The sequence below is a fragment of the Chlorocebus sabaeus genome, chromosome 18 (genome assembly GCF_047675955.1).
Source record: "Chlorocebus sabaeus isolate Y175 chromosome 18, mChlSab1.0.hap1, whole genome shotgun sequence".
Lineage (NCBI taxonomy): Eukaryota > Metazoa > Chordata > Mammalia > Primates > Cercopithecidae > Chlorocebus > Chlorocebus sabaeus.
This window is the reverse complement of record NC_132921.1, coordinates 73,572,597-73,591,899: the sequence shown is the minus strand read 5'-3', so window position 1 is coordinate 73,591,899 and position 19,303 is coordinate 73,572,597. Positions and strand designations below refer to the sequence as shown.

The window sequence follows — 19,303 nt, the reverse complement described above, 5'->3', positions numbered from 1 at the left end:
GTTCTCTAAAGCATTCAGTTATTTAAGTAACTAAACTTAAAATGGTTATCTACTTCAGATGACAGCACCTCAGTTGATGGGCAAGAACTGTCTTTTGTATGTTTGTGCTCAGTGGATAAAGCCTAATCACGAATGAGTTTGAATCATGATTACGAGTATAAAAATACAGGCCAGGCACGGTGGCTCATACCTGTAATCCCAGCACTTTGGGACGCCGAGGTGGGCAGATCATGAGGTCAGGAGATCGAGACCATCCTGGCTAACATGGTAAAACCCCGTCTCAACTAAAAATACAAAAAAATTAGCCGGGCGTGGTGGCATGCGCCTGTAGTCCCAGCTACTTGGGAGGCTGAGGCAGGAGAATTGCTTGAAGCTGGGAAGCGGAGGTTGCAGTGAGCCAAGATCGTACCACTGAACTCCAGCCTGGGCAACAGAGTGAGACTCAGTCTCCAAAAAAAAATAAAAGAGTATAAAAATACAAGAGCATTGTAATGGCTTTGGTTGTAATATATAATTACGTGCCTCAGATTTGTAGTGCAAGTTTAGACCTTTCTGTTAAACAGAGATTAATAGTGAAATGACTAAATTTGGTCTATAAAATCAACCCTTTTTAAATTAAAACTTTAAATATATATGAGTGAATTTTCTTTTATTTATTTATTTATTTTAGGAAATAGAGACAGGGTTTCACCATGTTGCCCAGGCTGCTCTCGAACTCCTGGGCTTAAGCAGTTCACCAACTGGCCTCCCAAAGTGCTAGGAATACAGGCGTAAGCCACCTCACCCAGCCAGTTGAATTTTCAAAGCCAACTTAATCCCAGTAAAATATTTTGCAAGTTAGAGTTTTTAATTTTGGAAGCTACTGTTTTAAGTATAAGATGAGATGAGATGTTGGCACAAATATTTTCTTTCAGGATTTTCTGTTAAATGCCGTTGAATGCCTCAAGATACAAAGAATTGATGGCATACCTTACTTACAAATTCATGTTTAAAGAGTTCTAGTATATTCTGTATATGAATATTTATTGAGTATCTTCTAGCTACAAAGCTAGTTTCCAACTGTTTTTAAATCTTCTGCTTATTTGTGTAGGTATCAGACGTGACTATAATATTTTACAATCACTCAGTTACTATTTTTGGCTGACCACAGAAGAGCTTTTCCTTTTTTCTTTATTCACTTGGAATTTTTATTTTTTCAGCCATTTGCAAAGTGACCTTGTAAAAAATTTGATCTGGAAAATAAATGCAGAAAAATAGTAATGCATATGTCAATACTAATCCCCAAAAGTTGGCAATATACATTACAGATACTCTATCTTTTTTGAATATCTACAAAAGATGCTTCTATTAGTTGGACCACAATAAGGAAGGGAGTGGTTGGCTGCCTAAACACATTGGCCATTGGCTAATCTAAATTAGGCACACATTGCTGATTTTGACAATATGCATGCTCACACACCTCATGTATAGGTATGTTGTGTGTTCTGTGTTCTTGCAGCCTATACGATGGGTTCTATTTGGAAAGAAAACTCTTGGTACTTAAATTTCTTAGTGTAAAAGGGTAGCAGAGAATTTTTATTTGGTTTCACTGCTTATCATTTGCTGTAATTTATTTCATGTCTTCGTGTACTTTGTGACTTCCTAATGCTTCATTCTTGATTTCTTGTGCTGCTTTTATGTTTTTCATTGTTGCATTTTAACTATTAATTAAAATTGCCCGAATTATAAATAGAAAAGATTGATTCATTCTTCTAACTTAAATGCAAAGATTGGAGTGCATTTTCTGAGTTAGAAAATGAACAAACTAGTGAGAAACATTGTAAACATATAGTGTAGATGATAACTCTGAACTTAAGTACAAGATAATGAAGTATATTCTACTGCTTAAGTATATCTTAGAAATATTAATTATTAGTGAAAATCTTTATTCAACATCACTTATGGTAAGTATAACTTGTTTTTCCTATACAGATATTAAGTATATAATCTATATGTCAGTCACATTTCCTCACACTAAATAAGGCAATAGACACATATTTAATATCATGGGTATGCATTTTAGGTTCTAAACCTAAGGTATGTGATTTCTAAAGCCATATCTAAATATTTCACCTCTTAAATATTTTGCTTACATATAAATATCACCAGTTTTTTTTAAGAAATGCCATCTTATGTATAAGAAATACAAAGCCTATCCAAGTGTTTTGCTTTTCTCATGTGATACATTAAAGTAAAAATGATAATTTATTCATTTAAACAGAAAAATATAAGTAATCAAACTTCTTTAAAATACATTTTCTGGGCACAGTGGCTCATGTCTATAATCCCAGCACTTTGGGAGGGTAAGGTGGGAGGTTTGCTTAAGCCCAGGAGTTTAAAATAAGACCAGCCTGGGCAATATGGCAAAACCCTGTCTACACACACAAAAAAAAATACTAAAAAATTAGCTAGGCGTGGTGGTGCACACCTGTAGTCCCAGCTACTTGGGAGGCTGAGGTGGGAGGATTGCCTGAGCCCAAGAGGTCAAGGCTGCAGTGAGCCATGATTGCACCACTGTACTCCAACCTGGGCAACAGAATGAGACTATGTCTAAAAAAAAAAAGTTCAATTAAGTCTTTTGCAGATCTGTGAGATAAAATCATTCAGTGTTTAAATCATCTTGAAACCTGGCTGTTACATAACCCATTTTTTATTTATTCAGTTTTTCTCAAAGCTTTGAATTTAATACAGATATTTTCTTTCACTACTCTCAGTCAATTAGCTAAAATGACAGTTATCAATCTCATAGCACAGGGTTCAGGCAATTAGAGAGCTGTTGGACAATTTCTCAAATCCCCTGCACTGAGAATGGACTGAACTCAGGGCAGTCACTGTCATTTGACAGCATTCCCTAAACTTCAGTTCATATACCATCTTTATAATTTTCTGCCAGCCTTAAGTGTCACCAGTACTATTAAAAATTTTTAATGCGCCATAAACAACTTTAAACATTTCTTAAGCAGTAAAATCATGGATCTTAAAATACAGTATGTTTTTCTGTAGCAAAAAAATAGAGTATTTTTTTTTCCAGCACATTAAAATAAATATGGGCCAGGTGCGGTGGCTCACGCCTGTAATCGCAGCACTTTGGGAGGCTGAGGCGGGAGGATCACGAGGTCAGGAGATTGAGGCCATCCTGGCCAACATGGTGAAATCCTGACTCTACTAAAAATACAAAAAAGTTAGCTGGGCATGGTGGCACGTGCCTGTAGGCCCAGCTACTTGGGAGGCCGAGGCAGGAGAATCACTTGAACCCAGGAGGCGGAAGTTACAGTGAGCCGAGATCGCGCCACTGCACTCCAGCCTGGTGACAGAGTGAGACTGTCTCAAATAAATAAGTAAATAAATAAATAACTGCCAAAACTATTTGAGTGTTCCTCTGTGCAATGGTATGCATGCAGTGCTATTCTTAGGGAAACTCTGACTTTGTCGATTGGAAATGTGGGGCCAGCGTGGAAAGCTGGTTGTGTTTCTCTTATTATAACTCCAGTTGTAATAATTAGAAAGTGACCTGCTGCCAGGTCAACAGTGGGAGCCTCTGTGAGTACGTGGCTAGGAAAGGTAGAAGGTGTGTGTGTTTGAAATACTTGTGCTTTCTCTTAAAAAATTCCTACAAAATGTCAACAATTCTATTTCTCATTATATCTCCTTTTAGAAGATTCCTATAAAATATCAACAATTCTATTTCTCTTATCTCCTTATTGAAATATTTATTTTAAGATTTTTACATTTATAATTTGTATAAAACCTTGCTGCTTTTTTCCTTTTGTCCCTTTCAGCACTCCCCACCACCATCACCAATTCTTTATTTGTTCTAGCTATGTAATGCCTGGGAAGGTAACAATAAAATAAACGCATGTGTTGTCAAGTTCTCGATTAAAAATTTTATGTAAAAATTAATAGACAGCTGTTCTTCCTTCTTTCCTTTCCCCCTCCCTTCTCTTTCCCTTTTTTCTTTTTCTTTTCCTTCCATTATTCCTAGCTTGTTCAAACCCTTCAAAAATAAGCAGAAATCATAAATATTAAATAGGATATATATCATTTGTAGTAAGAAATAATTTACATGGTTCTTATAAATAATGTCAGGGAAAGCTGCACTAGAACACACTTGTATACCACATGTGTCTTGGAGCTCTACCTCTCATCCTTAAGGTGTGTAAATATTACTTGCTTGGGGGGAAATATCCTACTATAAACAGCACATTCTTGGAGGGGGGGGTTGTTCTTTTTTTGAGACACAGTCTCGCTTTGATTCTCCTGCCTCAGCCTCTTGAGTAGCTGGGATTACAGGCGTCCACCACCACTCCCAGCTAATTTTTGTATTTTTAGTGGAGATGGGGTTTCACCATGTTGGTCAGGCTGGTCTCAAACTCCTGACCTCAATTGATCCCCCTGCCTCAGCCTCCCAAAGTGCTGGGATTACAGGCGTGAGCCACCACGCCGGGCCACATTCTTGTGTTTATAGTAACCTCGTTTACAGTGCTTTCCCCTCTAAAAGAGCATCAGTCAGTCTTTTTCACTTTAGTACTTAACATGCCCTTTGCCCCATTTACGGCAGCCTCACAGACTGTCCGCATGCAAAGAGCAGTTGAGTGTGCTGGTCTATAAATTGCATCATGCAGTAACTGCTCTTTTTCACTTCTAAATACACTGATTTTATAGTTACTAAATTTAGCCCATTTTTAACTCTTCATTTGAAATACTGAAGAAAAGTAGTTCCATTTGCCTTCAAGGATTCCAGGCTATGGTACCAAAAAGCAGGCCATCAGAGTCAGTACTGACAAAGACTCACAGATCAGCTGTGGCATGACACCATGGTGCCACTCTGGCCGAATCCATCTGAGCCTTAGTTTATTTATTCACCAATAGAGATCAAAATCAGTAGGAATAATTGCTAACATTTATTGTTCACTGCCTGTACTAGGCACAGAATTTTATATGCAATTACTAACCTGTTTAATGCTCACAACAAGCCCGCCTCTGTTAGTATCCGCATTTTACAGACGAAAGGAGAGCAGATAGCAGTAGAGACCCAAACCATCCCCATCACACCACACTGTAGACTGCTTCATTGTCTTTCATTTGTCGTATTGCCTTCTCATCCAAATTTGAGCTCTTAGTAATATAAATCAGACACATCAGAGGAAATGTATCCCAGACTTTTTGTGTTCACATTAAATATGTTTATATGAATATAGATTATTAGCCATTTTTATTCTTAAACCAAAACATTTTCAGATCTTACAGCCATGTGTCTGGTAAGGCTTTGTGTGTGTCCTTTCTTCATCCATATATCACTAGATCCTTAGAGGCTGTGAAGTAAACTAGCTTCTCTCAGCCCCAGTTTCTTCATCTGGAAAATAAACAGGTTGGAGTCAGTTATCAGTTTTAACTCTAAATTCTCATCTACACGTATGAATATGTAATTATTCATTTTAAAGTTTCTTTTAATTGAATTTGACAGTCAATATCCAACCAGAAAAAGTTTTCTATACATAGGCAAGGTGTTACTGAGTCAAGCCTCTGTGTTTTTGTGTGAAATGCTGTGTTACCTGGTATGCTTTCAACACAGATAACCTGTCTTGGCTCAAGAAAAGGTAAGCTTTTGCTTTTTTACCAGATGTAACTACCCCTGAATCTACAAAGAATCTTATGGAGTCATCTATGGTGAATGGAGGTTTGACATCACAAACAAAAGAAAACGGGTTAAGTACTGCACAGCAGGTGCCTGCACAGCGGAAGAAGCTCCTCAAAGCCCCAACTCTGGCCGAACTGGACAGCTCTGAGTCTGAGGTAAGGCCCCAGTTCACACAGCTTGACTCCAAGATGAGGGTGCTTAATGCTCTCTGACCCAGTTTACTGATTATCTGGCTTCAGTTGTTGCTTAATCTCTTCCCATTTTTCAACCAATAAAGCTAGGATTAAAATTAATTTGATTTGCAGGAAATTAAATAGTAGATTACTTTCTGTTATTAGTAAAGACCAATATAGTGGCTGTAATTTATGGAATACTAAAATTTTTGTCGGGCATGTTGGCTCACATCTATAATCCCAGCACTTTGGCAGGCCAAGGCAGGAGTATCACTGAGCCCAGGAGTTTGAGACCAGCCTGGGCAACATAGCAAGACCCTGTCTCTATAAAAAATTTTAAAATTAGCCATGTGCAGTAGCGCATACCTCTGGTCCCAGCTAGTTGGGAGGCTAAGGCAGGAGGATTCCCTGAGCCCGGGAGTTCGAGTCTGAGGTGAGCTGTGATTGCGCCACTGCATTCCAACCTGGGCAACAGAGTGAGACTCTGTCTCAAAAAACAAAAAAAGAGAAAGAAAAAGAAAAAAATATAAATACACACACACACACATATATACAGTCTTAAATTATAAGTGGGGTTAAAACAAGTCAACAGTTTTGCAACTTACATTACCTTAATATCTTCCCGTTTGGGGAACAAAAAAATAAAGTTAAGAAAAACATTTTGCATAGATTCTTCCTCTAAAATCCACACACTCATACTTAGGACTGTTCTTTTTGTGATCATAATACCAACAGATAAAACTCAGAAAATTCTAATAGTATTCTCCAGATTTCATCTTCCACCTACTGCCCTTTTTGGAGGGGGAAAGATCTCATATCCTTCCTGATGTCAACATCCACCTATATGCTAATGCTTCCCGCACCCATCTCAAGCCCCCATCTGCAATATCAGTATTGTATACGTCATTGCCTGTATTATATACAGGGTTTCCACTGCCCCTTCCTCAAAATCAACTTAGGTAAAATGACATTCTCTTCTTCCCTCCCTTCTCCCTCACCCACTTGCCAAATCACACACACACACCCTAGCTACATATGCATGCACACGCACACACACATACACACCCTAGCTACACATGTACACACACACACCCTAGCTACACACTCACATACATAGGCATCCTAGCTTTACACCCACAGCCTAGCTATGCACGTACATGCACACACACACCCTAGCTTCATACACACCTCCCCTAGCTGCACATGCGTGCATGCACACACACACCCTAGCTACACACACCCCCCAGCTTCACACAAACCCTAGCTACACACATGCACATACACACACCTGCGTGCATGCCCACACACCCCCTAGTTTCTCATCTTCTGCTTGCTGTCCTAGTTGCTGGCTCCACCCAAGGTAGAATCTGAGGAATTATTCTTTAATTCTCCTCTCATTGGTCTCCACCCCATTCTAAGCAATACCAATAATAATTTTGCTACTAAATTTTTCAAATATTAATAACAATAAGAAATATTTGTATTACCAATGTCAGTTGGTCTCTCTCTCTCACTGTCTCTTCAGTCTATCTGACTTTTCTTCTTGGCTCCCCAAATTCCATGTTGCACTCACTGCTCTTTGTAACTCCTGCTTAAAACCTTCGGAAGGCTCCCTGGCACGTGCAGAATAAAATTTGCATCCCCTGATCACACGCCTGCAGACACCTATGGCCTAATGTCACACCTTCCCTGCCTCTGGTTTATGCCTCAGCCACGCGCAGCCGTTGACTCTTCCTGCACAGCCCATCGGTGCTCAGCGTGGTGCTTAGCCGTGTCTGCGATCTCCCCTCATGTCCTTGTCAGAGTCAGCACGGCCTCGCTTTGTCTTAGGAAGTCTCCCGGATACCGCTAGCCTGCCAGGACCCCTTCTTTGTGATTCTGTCATAACCCATTCATCCCTCTGTTTCGCTGGAACACTTAACACCCTGTCATGTAATTATTCACTTATTTCTGTGTCCCACCAGAGTACATGTTCCCTCAGAGGAGGAACCATGATAAATTTACTTTATATCTCCAGTTTCTAACACCCAGTAGATACTCAAATATTTAGATAAATTCATACTAACCTGTAAGAACAGCAATTTACATTTTAAAAGCATCTAGCTCAGGTATCTAGACAGAGCTCCAGTTTGGGAGCCACTCCCACATGTGGCTATTTAAATTTAAGTTATAGTAAAATTAAATAAATGAAGAACTCAGTTTCTCAGTCATAGCACTCAAAGGCCCGGGAACCTCTGTGGCCATGGCTACACAGATCACAGTCCCTTCACAGAGAGTTTGGTTGGGTGGCACCAATCTGCAGCTGCCAGGAACCACCTTCCTGCACCCCACAGGCCTGCTTTTAACTCCTTTTCTAGTCCTCATCCATCACCTCATGAGGCAAGACCACACAGCAAGGCATGATCAGATAAATTTGCAGCCTCTGTAACCTTCTTTGTGGTCGTCTTTTTGAAGATAAAGTGGTAATGCCCCAAATCCACATCTTGAGATGATTTGCTGGGCACACTATTCTTAATCAAAGAGAGGTCATTTTCATCAGTTAGATTATGAAGCAAGCAATACATTGCCGAAAAGAGAAATGTGAGATCTGGATTCCAGCTACCTCTGACTTTTGTCACTAGCTACTGGTTTAAACCTGGATGAATCATAGTTCTTAAGTTGTGGTGGTAGAAATCTCAAAGATTTATGGAACAGAGTGAATGATCTTAGACAAGGGTATGGAAATAAGCATATTCCTCCCTTCCTCTTCAATCTAAAATTGATGTTTTTAAGTATAAGAAAAGAACAAAGGTATTAAATGTGGGAATGCCTTATGTTCCTTTTTAAATATATATATAATTCCTTTTTGATATATATAATATATATTTAGAAGTTTTAAAATTCATATATATATTTTGTTGTTGTTGTTGTTGTTGTTGTTTTTGGTTTTTTGTTTTTTTTTTTTTGAGACAGAGTTTCACTCTGCCACCCAGTCTGGAGCACAATGGTCCAATCTCTGCTCACTGCAACCTCAACCTCCCAGGTTCAAGTGATTCTCCTGTCTCAGCCTCCTGAGTAACTGGGATTATAGGTGCCTGCCACCATGCCCAACTAATTTTTTTATGTTTTTATTAGAGATGGAGTTTCACCATGTTGGCCAGGCTGGTCTCAAACTCCTGACCTCAAGTGATCCACCCGCCTCAGCCTCCCAAAGTGCTGGGCTTACAGGCATGAGCCACCACACCCAGCCAAAAACTTCTAAATGATATTCAAATGTTAACATTTAGAAAACACAGATAAACCGAAGTCTTTATTTTTAATCAACTGTTTCAAGTTTGGGGTTTGTATTAATCAAAGTTTTAATAAACTTTCTATTGATGAGACAGTAGTTCTCTTTAACAGTGGTAGATGAATTGTGTTTATTCTAAAACACTCTGTTAACATTAGCTGATTTCAGATCATCAGCTGGTTAAAGCCAGCTCAGAAGAAGGTCTGTTTTAAAGCCATTTAATGAACTGACATTTATATAGACATGAATGAACACCTGGAAACTCAAACTGTGTTTCCTTACAGTGTGAATTAGTAAAGAACAGTTCTCCGTGTCGCACCTGCCCTGGGCCAGCTCAGGGTGTATGGACTGGGTGCTGGAATGGACACTTGGCCTTGTCGGCCACCAGTGTATTCTCCCTCTGATGAGAGGAGCTGATTCTGTGATCTCTAGGTCTCTTCCAGTTCCAAAACTTGGTAGCTCCAGAAGCATGAAACTGGAAAAGATGTTGAGGAATTCTATCTATTCCTAAACCAAGATTGACTTACCTCTGGTCATATTTGCTGTCTTACAAATGGCCACAAATACAGAGACTGTTAAATACATCCCATATCACATTACAGGGTTTTTTTCATTCACATCTTATAGTAATTTTTCGTTCTCTACTTTTTAGTGCATTTTAAAACTCTTCTCCTGTTCTTTTCACCAACTTCTTTTTTTTTCCCAGCACCACTCCTTTTTTTTCCAGTCAAATATTTATTGAATGCCTTCAGTAAGTACTAAAAGTAGAGACAGAAATATGATGGTCTTTGCCCTCCTGTTGTTTATAATTTAAATAGAATATAAAAAACATACCTGAGAATCATTCCAAGTGCTGAGTGAGCACAGTGTCTTCCAGACACTGTCTTAGGCTGTGTACAGTGTGACTGGACACTACAGAAGGCCAGAGGCTGCAGAGGTCAGTTCAGTCAGTGAGTAAACACCACAGGGGCTGAAAAGGCTGGAGAAGCCACATGGAAGAGTAGAAGGACTTAGGTTTTAGAATGAGTATAAAAGACAGCAGAGGGCTTTCCATTTTGTTGTGGGATGTGAACCGGGCTGTGCCACAGCATGTTGATGTATTTCTCCTGTGCCTTCCCAAGAGCAGAGATGCTCTTACTCAAACCTCTGCTCCTTACTGCACGTCTGGCGTCTGGTGACTCTGCTGACTTGTCTAGTGAATTCCTGGCTGACGCTGCACCATGAGCAAAGAGCAAGTGAAGACTCAGGGCTGTAGAAGACAGTAGAGAACAAATAAAGGGCAGTCTCAAAAAAGGTTGACTTTATTCTTTTTTTCTTGCCTCTCAGTTGTATCAGCTGTTTCCCCATTTTCCCTCTCCTCAAATTTAATGACTGGCTTCCAAACATGGTTTTTTGGGGTGTTTTTTGAGATGGAGCCTCACTCCATTGCCAAGGCTGGAATGCAGTAGAGTGACCTCAGCTCACTGCAACCTCCGCCTCCTGGGTTCAAGCAATTGTCCTGCTTCAGCCTCCCGAATAGCTGGGATTACAGGGGCCCACCACCACACTCGGCTAATTTTTGTATTATTAGTAGAAACAGGATTTCACCATGTTGGCCAGACTGGTCTCGAACTTCTGACCTCAAGTGATCTGCCCACCTCGGCCTCCCAAAGTGCTGGGATTACAAGCGTGAGCCTCTGCACCTGGGCCCAAACATGTTTTTAAGTGCCAAAACTTTTTCTTCACACCAGACTTACACAGAAGTACAGTGTCAATCAGCTAGAAATGGAGATGGAGACCAGAGCCTTCCCACCCACCACCTCCCATCCTTCTTATCCTTCAGGGCCTCCTGAAGGCCTCATAGAGCAATGTGAAATTTCTTTTCCAAGAGGGAGTGGCCCACTACTGAGTTAGTACTCAGCTGGTACTGAACTCACCAGTGGAGTCCACCTGCCTCTGCTGCCCCTTGCATGAGCCTCTTTGCCTACCCTCTGTAATGAAATCCACAAAACAATTGAAGGAGATACCAGAATTTCCCCGTGAGGAGGAAGCAGTGACACTTCCAACTGCAAACTGAACACTTTATTCACCCCGATACAGGAAATGCTGTCATGTGTATGTAAATTTCACCTGTTAACTTATCAGGACTCATTCTAGCAACGTTTTTTTGTTTGTTTGTTTTACATTTTAATAAATGCTTTCTAGCCACCAAAATACCTACTATATGGTAAACTCTGTATATATGTGATCTTATTTAATCTCCCTTTCCATAGAGACTCCATATTCTTTTAAGAGGTGCCTTCCACCATTCCAGGATATGACCTGTGCTCCCCTGCAGAGTTTTCATTTGATGACATTGTGCACCAGAAATTTCTTACCACTCATTGCTGTCTTTCGGGTTTAACTTAAATGTAGGTCCAGATTATCACAGAACAGTGTACTGTTGAAGTAACCATAATGTAGCTCTGAATTGCTTTGTAATCAGCTAACATATTATTGTAGATCAAATACTCATGAAATTAGAATGATGCTAATTATTTACATTATCAATTACAAACTGTTTTATAGAAAAAGAAAAAGCTCCTTAATTATTTTAAGAACAACACACAGACTTGCTTTTTAATTAACAAAATATGAGCAATTTCCATTTGATTGACTGTCCTTTTCCAACATGATGCCCAATAGCTGTGTGGTATTCCACAGTAATAACCTACTGTATTTTATTTACTCAGTCCTCTATTTTTTAACATGTAGGCTGTTTCCAGTATTTTACCATTATAAAGAGCAACACTATTGTGAACATTGTGTTTTTGCTTTCATTTTCCAGTTTTCTACCATTATAAAGAGCAACACTATTGTGAACATTATGTTTTCGCTTTCATTTTCCAGTTTTCTACTATTATAAAGAGCAACACTGTTGTGAACATTATGTTTTCGCTTTCAAGTTTTCTACCATTATTAAGAGCAATACTATGTAAACATCGTTACATTTTTGCTTTCGTTTCTTTCTCGATTTTTTTTTTTTTTTTTGGCCAGAACTGAATTTTCTGAGTGAAAGAATGCACATTTGTGTAGCTTTTGATACATATTGCTAAGTGCCTTAAAGAAAGCTGTAAGAGCCAAGTGGGTGGCTCACAGCTGTAATCCCAGCACTCTGGAAGGCCAAGCCAGTCAGATAGCTCGAGATCAGGAGTTTGAGGCCAACCTGAGCAACATAGCAAGACCCTCATCTCTACAAAAAAAAAATTGGCTGAGCGTGGTGGCTCACACCTATAATCCCAGTACTTTGGGAGGCTGAGGTGAGTGGATCACTTGAGTTCAGGAGTTGGAGACCAGCCTGGCCAACATGGCAAAACCCCATCTCTACTAAAAATACAAAAAATAGCCAGGCTTTGTGGTGCATGCCTGTAATCCCAGCTACTCGGGAGGCTGAGGCAGGAGAATTGCTTGAACCCGGGAGGTGGATGTTGCAGTGAGCCGAGATCACACCACTGCACTGCAGCCTGAGCAACGGAGTGAGACTTCATTTGGTGCACACCTGTAGTCCCAGCTACTGGAAGGCTGAGGCAGGACGATCACTTGAGCCCAGGAGTTCAAGGCTGTGGTGAGCTATAATCATTGCCACTGCACGCCAGCCTGGGTGACAGAGCAAGTTCCTTGAAAAAAAAAAAAAAAGACCAACCACAGTGGCTCACACCTGTAATCCCAGCACTTTGGGAGGCTGAGGCAGGCGGATCACTTGAGCCCAGGAGTTCAGGACCAGCCTGGGTGACATGGCAAAACCCGTTTTTACTAAAAATACAAGAACTTAGTCTGGCATGGTAACACGTCCCTGTAATCGCAGCTAGTTGCGAGGCTGAGGTGGGAGGATCACCTAAGCCCAGGAGGTCAAGGCTGCAGTGAGCTGTGATTGTACCACTGCACTCCAGCCTGGGTGGTGGAGTAAGACCCTGTCTCAGGAAAAAAAAACACTGGGCATGGTGTCACTAGAATGGTTATTTTGTATTGAGCTAACCCTGTGTTAGACTTTCATTGTTGCTGGGGTTTTTGTTGTTTGTGTGTTAGAGACAGGGGTCTTGAACTCCCAGTCTCAAGCATTCCTCTTGCCTCGGCCTCCCAAAGTGCTAGGATTACAGGCATGAGCCACCATGCCCAGCCTATGTTAGACTTTAGATATAAATCAGTTTGTCTTCACAAAGACCATAGATAGCAGCTATGATCCTTGTATAAAAGATAAGAAAACTGGCCGTGCGTGATGACTCACACCTAAAATCCCAGCACTTTGGGAGGCCAAGGCAGGTATATCACTTGAGGTCAGGAGTTAAAGACCAGCCTAGCCGACATGGCAAAACCCCATCTCTATTAAAAAGACAAAAATTAGCCCAGTGTGGTGGTGTACACCTGTAATTCCAGCTACTCAGGAGGCTGAGGCATGGGAATAACTTGAACTCCAGAGGCGGAGGTTGCAGTGAGCCAAGATTATGTCATTGCACTCCAGCAGGGGTGACAGAGCAAGACTCTGTCTCCAAAAAAAAAAGAAGATCATGCCTGTAATCCCAGCACTTTGGGAGGCCAAGGTGGGTGGATCACGAGGTCAGGAGTTCAAGACCAGTCTGACCAACATGGTGAAATGCCATCTCTACCAAAAAAAAATACAAAAATTAGCCAGGTGTGATGGCACTCACTTATAATCCCAGTTACTCAGGAGGCTGAGGCAGGAGAATCGCTTGAACCCAGGAGGCGGAGGTTGCAGTGAACTGAGATCGCGCTACTGTACTCCAGCCTGGGCGACAGAGCGAGACCCCATCTCAAAAAAAAAAAAATATATATATATATATATAGAGAGAGAGAGAGAGAGACACTAAGTAGAAATTACAAGTAAAAGTTTATCTCACATAGTATTTAGTAAATATTTCAGAAATAAATATTATACTTCATTTGTGTTTAGTCTAAAACAAGTCAGGATCTCTTCTCTCTGGTAATAGGAATTTTACTTTTATTTGGCACAATGTAGACATTTTTCTTTTTCTTTTCTTTTTCTGGGACAGAGTCTTGCTCTGTCACCCAGGCTGGAGTGTAGTGGCGCGATCTCAGCTCACTACAACCTCTGCTTCCCCAGGTCAAGCGATTCTCCTGCCTCAGCCTCCCAGGTAGCTGGTACTACAGGCACACGCCACCACGCCCAGCTCATTTTTGTATTTTTAGTAGAGATGAGGTGTCACCATGCTGGCCAGGCTGATCTCGAACTCCTGACCTCGTGATCTGCCCATCTCGGCCTCCCGAAGTGCTGGGATTACAGGTGCGAGCCACCATACCTGGCCCACGATGCAGACATTTTTCTAGACTCATATGACATTTCATGAGATGTTTATTTTTTTCATCCATTCATTCAACAAACACTCATTACTTACTAAGTGATGGGTTTGGTACTGGACATACATCAGTGAATAAGACAGACCCAGCATCTGCTCCTATGGGGCTCTCAATGTATTACTTTTATAAATGTATTAAATGTTTCCCTAATAATATTAACCACTGTTTTATTATGTGCCAGGTAATGTGGTAAGCATTTTGAATGCATTACCTCATTTAATCTTTCCAATAACCCTATGGAAAAAGTGATATTAAATACCCTCTTTCACAATGATGAAACTAAGATAAGAAACATGCTCCGGCCAGGTGCACCGGCTCATACCTGTTACCCCAGCACTTTGAGAGGCTGAGGTGGGGGGATCGCTTGAGCTCAAGACCAGCTGGGCAACATAGGAAGACCCCATCTCTACAAAAAATTTAAAAATTAGCTGGGTGTGGAAGTGCACACCTGTGATCCTGGATACTGGAGTCTGAGGTGGTAGGATCACTTGGGCCCAGAAGGTGGGAGCTGCAGTGAGCCAAGATCACACCACTGCCCTGCACCAGAGCAACAGAGTGAGACCCTGTCTCCAAAAAACAGAAAGCAGCATGCTCAGTTTCACATCACTCTAATCAGGGCAGAGCCAAGGCACAAACCCAGACCTGTCTTGTTTTAAAACCCCTTCTAGTTTGTCTTCTGCTTGCCTTGAACCTTTAACATAATTTGGTGCCTCATGTTAAAATAACTGTTTAATAAGAAAATGTTATTAAATAGCATGAGAGCACAAATGTCTAAGAAATCAATTTCTCCGCCTGTATTTTGCTCAGGAAGAAACCCTGCACAAGTCGACCAGCAGCAGCAGCGTGTCTCCCTCTTTCCCTGAAGAGCCAGTCCTGGAGGCTGTGTCCACAAGGAAGAGTGAGTAGTTGTGGTGCTAAGAACTATAGTCGGATATCTTATTACAAAACACACTTGACCTGGAGCAAAGATCCCAGAGTGCCCTGTGATCATTTGGGGTAGAAAGAACTAACCCAGGCATTTCACTGATCGGGAGATGAAATACTTATTTTCCAAGTGTGGCATCACACCAGACCTCGGGGACTTACGACAGAGCAGGCACATTTGTGTTTATGAACAGTAGTCATGGGAAATAGTATAAATCAGTTGTGTGTGTAGTGTTCTGTTATGTTTTGTTTTAGATAGATTACCTCCTTGGCTAAATTTAAACCGGAAGCCGAAAACAACCATATTTATTATCACGCCACCTACCACCCACACACACCCATCTCCAAAAACCTGTGTAGACAGTGAAAACACCTTTGTAACTCTTTAGGAGATAGATTCTGAACACAGAGATCTAAAGTTAAGGGATTTCTAAAGGCTTTTAATAATCCTTTTCATTTATAAGAACATTATGAAGTATTATATATTGGCTTGATTTCTCATACATAAAAATTCTTTAAGTAGTGTTTTTATTATTTACACAGATTATATCAAAAACAGTGGGTGCTGACTAGTTATCCACAATTGGTATTTGGCCAGACCCATTAAATATTATAGGGACCCAATTGAATCACATAATGGATTTCTGTATCTTTTCTTGACTGTGGAAATTATATCTGTGTTTTCCTTTAGTGGTTTCTCTTGGTGGGACAGTCTAAATAGATGGATCATATGTAACTTTGTGTTGACTCTCACTCTTCACACCCACTACATTGAAGCAGCTCTACTTCGTAGACAGAGTAGGAAGAAGCACTAAATAAAACTCTGGCACCATAATTTATTTCTAATGTTCTTATGTTTTCAAAATGTGAATCCAGAACCATTCAGACACTAAAGCATTCTCCTTTTAAACACTATCTTAAAATATTACTAGACAGAGAAGGACAATGGTACAGTATTAACATCAAAGCTGAAGCTTCCTTTTTCTGTTTAAATACGGTTTAATTTAAACCTAAGGACAAAATGTCTTGGTAAACATGTAGAAAGAAGGGTTTTCCTTGTTTTATCTTTAAAGAGTAGAATGTAAAAAAAGGGTACACTTGAGAATTTTGGTATGATTTGGGAATCTTTCTGGCCACCACCTAATATTTTTCCTTTTTTCTTGCTATTTCTGTAGCAAGTTTACTTTGCAAAGATTCTTCTGTAACAGCCCTCAGAGTCTGCTCCTAAGGATTACCATTACCATCTTAAAATATCTATCCAATGAAATAAGTAACTCATCTTTGAATACAGTGTTTGTCACAAATGTCAAAGGGCTTTGTGTTAGAAAATTCACATTAAGTTTTATTTCATTTGGTTGAATCTTTAGAGCCTCCCAAATTCCTCCCCATATCATCAACACCCCAGCCAGAGAGACGGCAGCCGCCCCAGAGACGACATTCCATTGAAAAGGAAACGCCTACTAACGTGAGGCAGTTCCTGCCGCCTTCCAGGCAGAGTTCCCGCTCTCTTGTAAGTACAGGAAAGACTTCGTAGTAACTTAGGGATCAGCTAGGAGACCAAAAGAATCCTTAGCTTTCTTACGAAGATGATAAGGAGAAAAAAACTTGCAAAAGTTAGAATGAACTTTGAATAATTTAATAGCTAAAGAAAACAAAACAGCCAGGCATGGTGGCTCATGCCTATAATCCCAACACTTTGGGAGGCCAAGGTGGGAGGATTGCTTGACTCCAGGAGCTCGAGACCAGCCTCAGCAACATTGTGAGATCCTGTCTCTGCAAAAAAAATAATAATAATTTGTGGTAGTGCACACCTGTCTGTGGTCCCAGCTGCCTGAGAGGATGAGGTGAGAGGATCACTTGTGCCCAGTAGGTTAAGGCTGTAGTGAGCTATGATTGCACCACGCACTCTAGCCTGGGCAACAGAGTGACACCTTCTCCAAACGCTATCCATAACTTAAATGAAACTTGACCAGTGTTTGTTCATTTTGAGCTCTTTTTTTTTTCCCCAGAAAATTTATCACTGGTTTAAAATATGGATTATTATTAGAGAAATGCTTTCTTTTAAAGGCTATTAATCCATTTAAAAATTGTTAAAACTTGACTCAAAAAACTGTTACAAAGTGACTACAGTAGGTGATCTCGTTGAGGCAGAAGTATAAAGCGAGGGAGAATTTTGATCCCTTAATAACTACTGTACATTGTTTTCTAGTATGTTTTGTGATATTTGGGGCCAGTGGTGTTATTTTGGTTGAACTGGCTAACAGTTTTTGCTGTTTTCCAGACACTTGCAGGCTCTTCTAGTGGGTGCTTATTTCTCAGCACGGTGGGCAGCACACAAGGGTCTGCCAGGAGGAATTAAGAGATCTCCTGGCCAGTGGAGGTCTCCAGAGACTCTTCTGTAGCCCTACTTGGCTTCTGAAGTATTTGTAGGCAAGATGCACAGCTGTAATTAATATTCTACCCACAGTCAAATATCTAATGTGTTTTCAAATATTAATGAATGAAAAATAATAGAATATATTGAATACATAAGTCCATTTTTTTAAGGCTGTGACGAATTATTAGAGTTTCAATGAAAATAGTAACAGATGGGAGATAATGTGGTTATTGTGAAGACAAGGATTTTGAACAGAGCTTAGAAGGTGAATATTTGGTCATTCATCTCTATTCCAAAACAGTGCAGTTAAAGAACTAATGATTTTATGGCCATTCCTGATAGGATTCTTCTAGCTCCGGAATAATCACTAAAACACAGCTATTTGATTAAATATAGCCTTGTCAGTGATTTACCAACAGGAAAACAGAAAGATTCAAACTAAAAAAATCTAAAGACTTGTTTTCATGTGAATAAGTTGTTGCTTTTACCAAAACATACAGTTGTTATCACAACTTTAAAATACGTAAGAGGGGCCAGGCGCAGTGGCTGACACCTGTAATCACAGCACTTTGGGAGGCCGAGGGAGGAGAATCGCCTGAGGCCAGAAGTTTGAGACCAGCCTGGGCAACTTAAGAAACCCCTGTCTCTAAAAATTTTTAATTAAAAACTTAGTTAGATGTGGTGGCACATGCCCGTAATCCCAGCTACTCAGGATGCTGCAGGGGTAGGATCCCTTGAGCCTAGGAGTTTGATGCCACAGTGAACTAAGAATGTGCCACTCCACTCCAGCGTACGTGACAGATATGTGTCTATGTGTGTATATTTGTGTGTGTGTGTATATATGCGTATACACACACATACACACACATATATATATAGGTAAGAGGGAACTTGTGGTTTTTTTTTCATAAGTCTAATCGTTAGGGTATTCTCTTCTTCACTCAGCTTTTCCTAGAAGTCAGTCTGTCATTCAGCTGGTAACTGGCCTTTATGTGATCATACAATGTCATTACTGAGGTTAGACTTAAAAGTTTAAAATTATCAATGTAAAGGAACTATCAGATAGCTATAAAGTAGTTTCAGCTTATAACAGAAGTTATGCTAAGACCTTCAGCTGACACCAAAGGCCAATGAACGTGTCTGTTTCCTGCTAAAGCAGAGCTCTTAGTGTGTGCTCGGTCAGGCTGTGCACTGTTTTTTTGTGGAGCAGGAAGGAGAGCACGATAAACTAGCTTGCAATCGCTGAGGAAAGTCTCAGCGAGCAGGCAGTGGGAGAGCCCCTCTGGTCAGCACTCAACAGTGGTCAGATTGAGGGCAGGGAGCAGAGTCCACGCAGGCCTCCGAGCACCAGCAAAGACAAAACGAAATGATCTTTCTTGCTAATAGCTTATCTTGGGAAATCCATAAAATCATACCTTGTAGTAATGCCCTGTAGCTTGGTAAGTATTGTTTTTATAAGTGTAATTAATTTTAAAATGTAGCTGCATTTTAGAAAACAAAGAATCATTTTGTATTTGTAACTCCTTAACTAA

General features: G+C 40.4%; 1 protein-coding gene and 1 long non-coding RNA gene across 8 annotated transcripts in view; one reads left to right on the top strand and one right to left on the bottom strand.

Annotated features, from left to right (window-relative positions):
* SPIRE1 (spire type actin nucleation factor 1) overlaps positions 1-19,303 on the top strand; it is a 191,690-nt gene that overhangs the window by 157,105 nt on the left and 15,282 nt on the right. For all 7 annotated transcript variants that reach the window (XM_037982988.2, XM_037982990.2, XM_037982989.2 and 4 more), the window contains 3 exons: positions 5,660-5,832; positions 15,278-15,368; positions 16,762-16,904. In XM_037982988.2, the coding sequence (XP_037838916.1) occupies positions 5,660-5,832; positions 15,278-15,368; positions 16,762-16,904 (407 nt within the window). The remainder of the gene's footprint in view (positions 1-5,659; positions 5,833-15,277; positions 15,369-16,761; positions 16,905-19,303) is intronic.
* On the bottom strand, positions 198-10,282 carry LOC140709025 (uncharacterized). The gene is made up of 3 exons (XR_012089358.1): positions 9,953-10,282; positions 6,217-6,334; positions 198-5,392 (listed from the first exon to the last, which is right to left on the bottom strand). It is a non-coding gene; the product is annotated as an uncharacterized lncRNA (long non-coding RNA).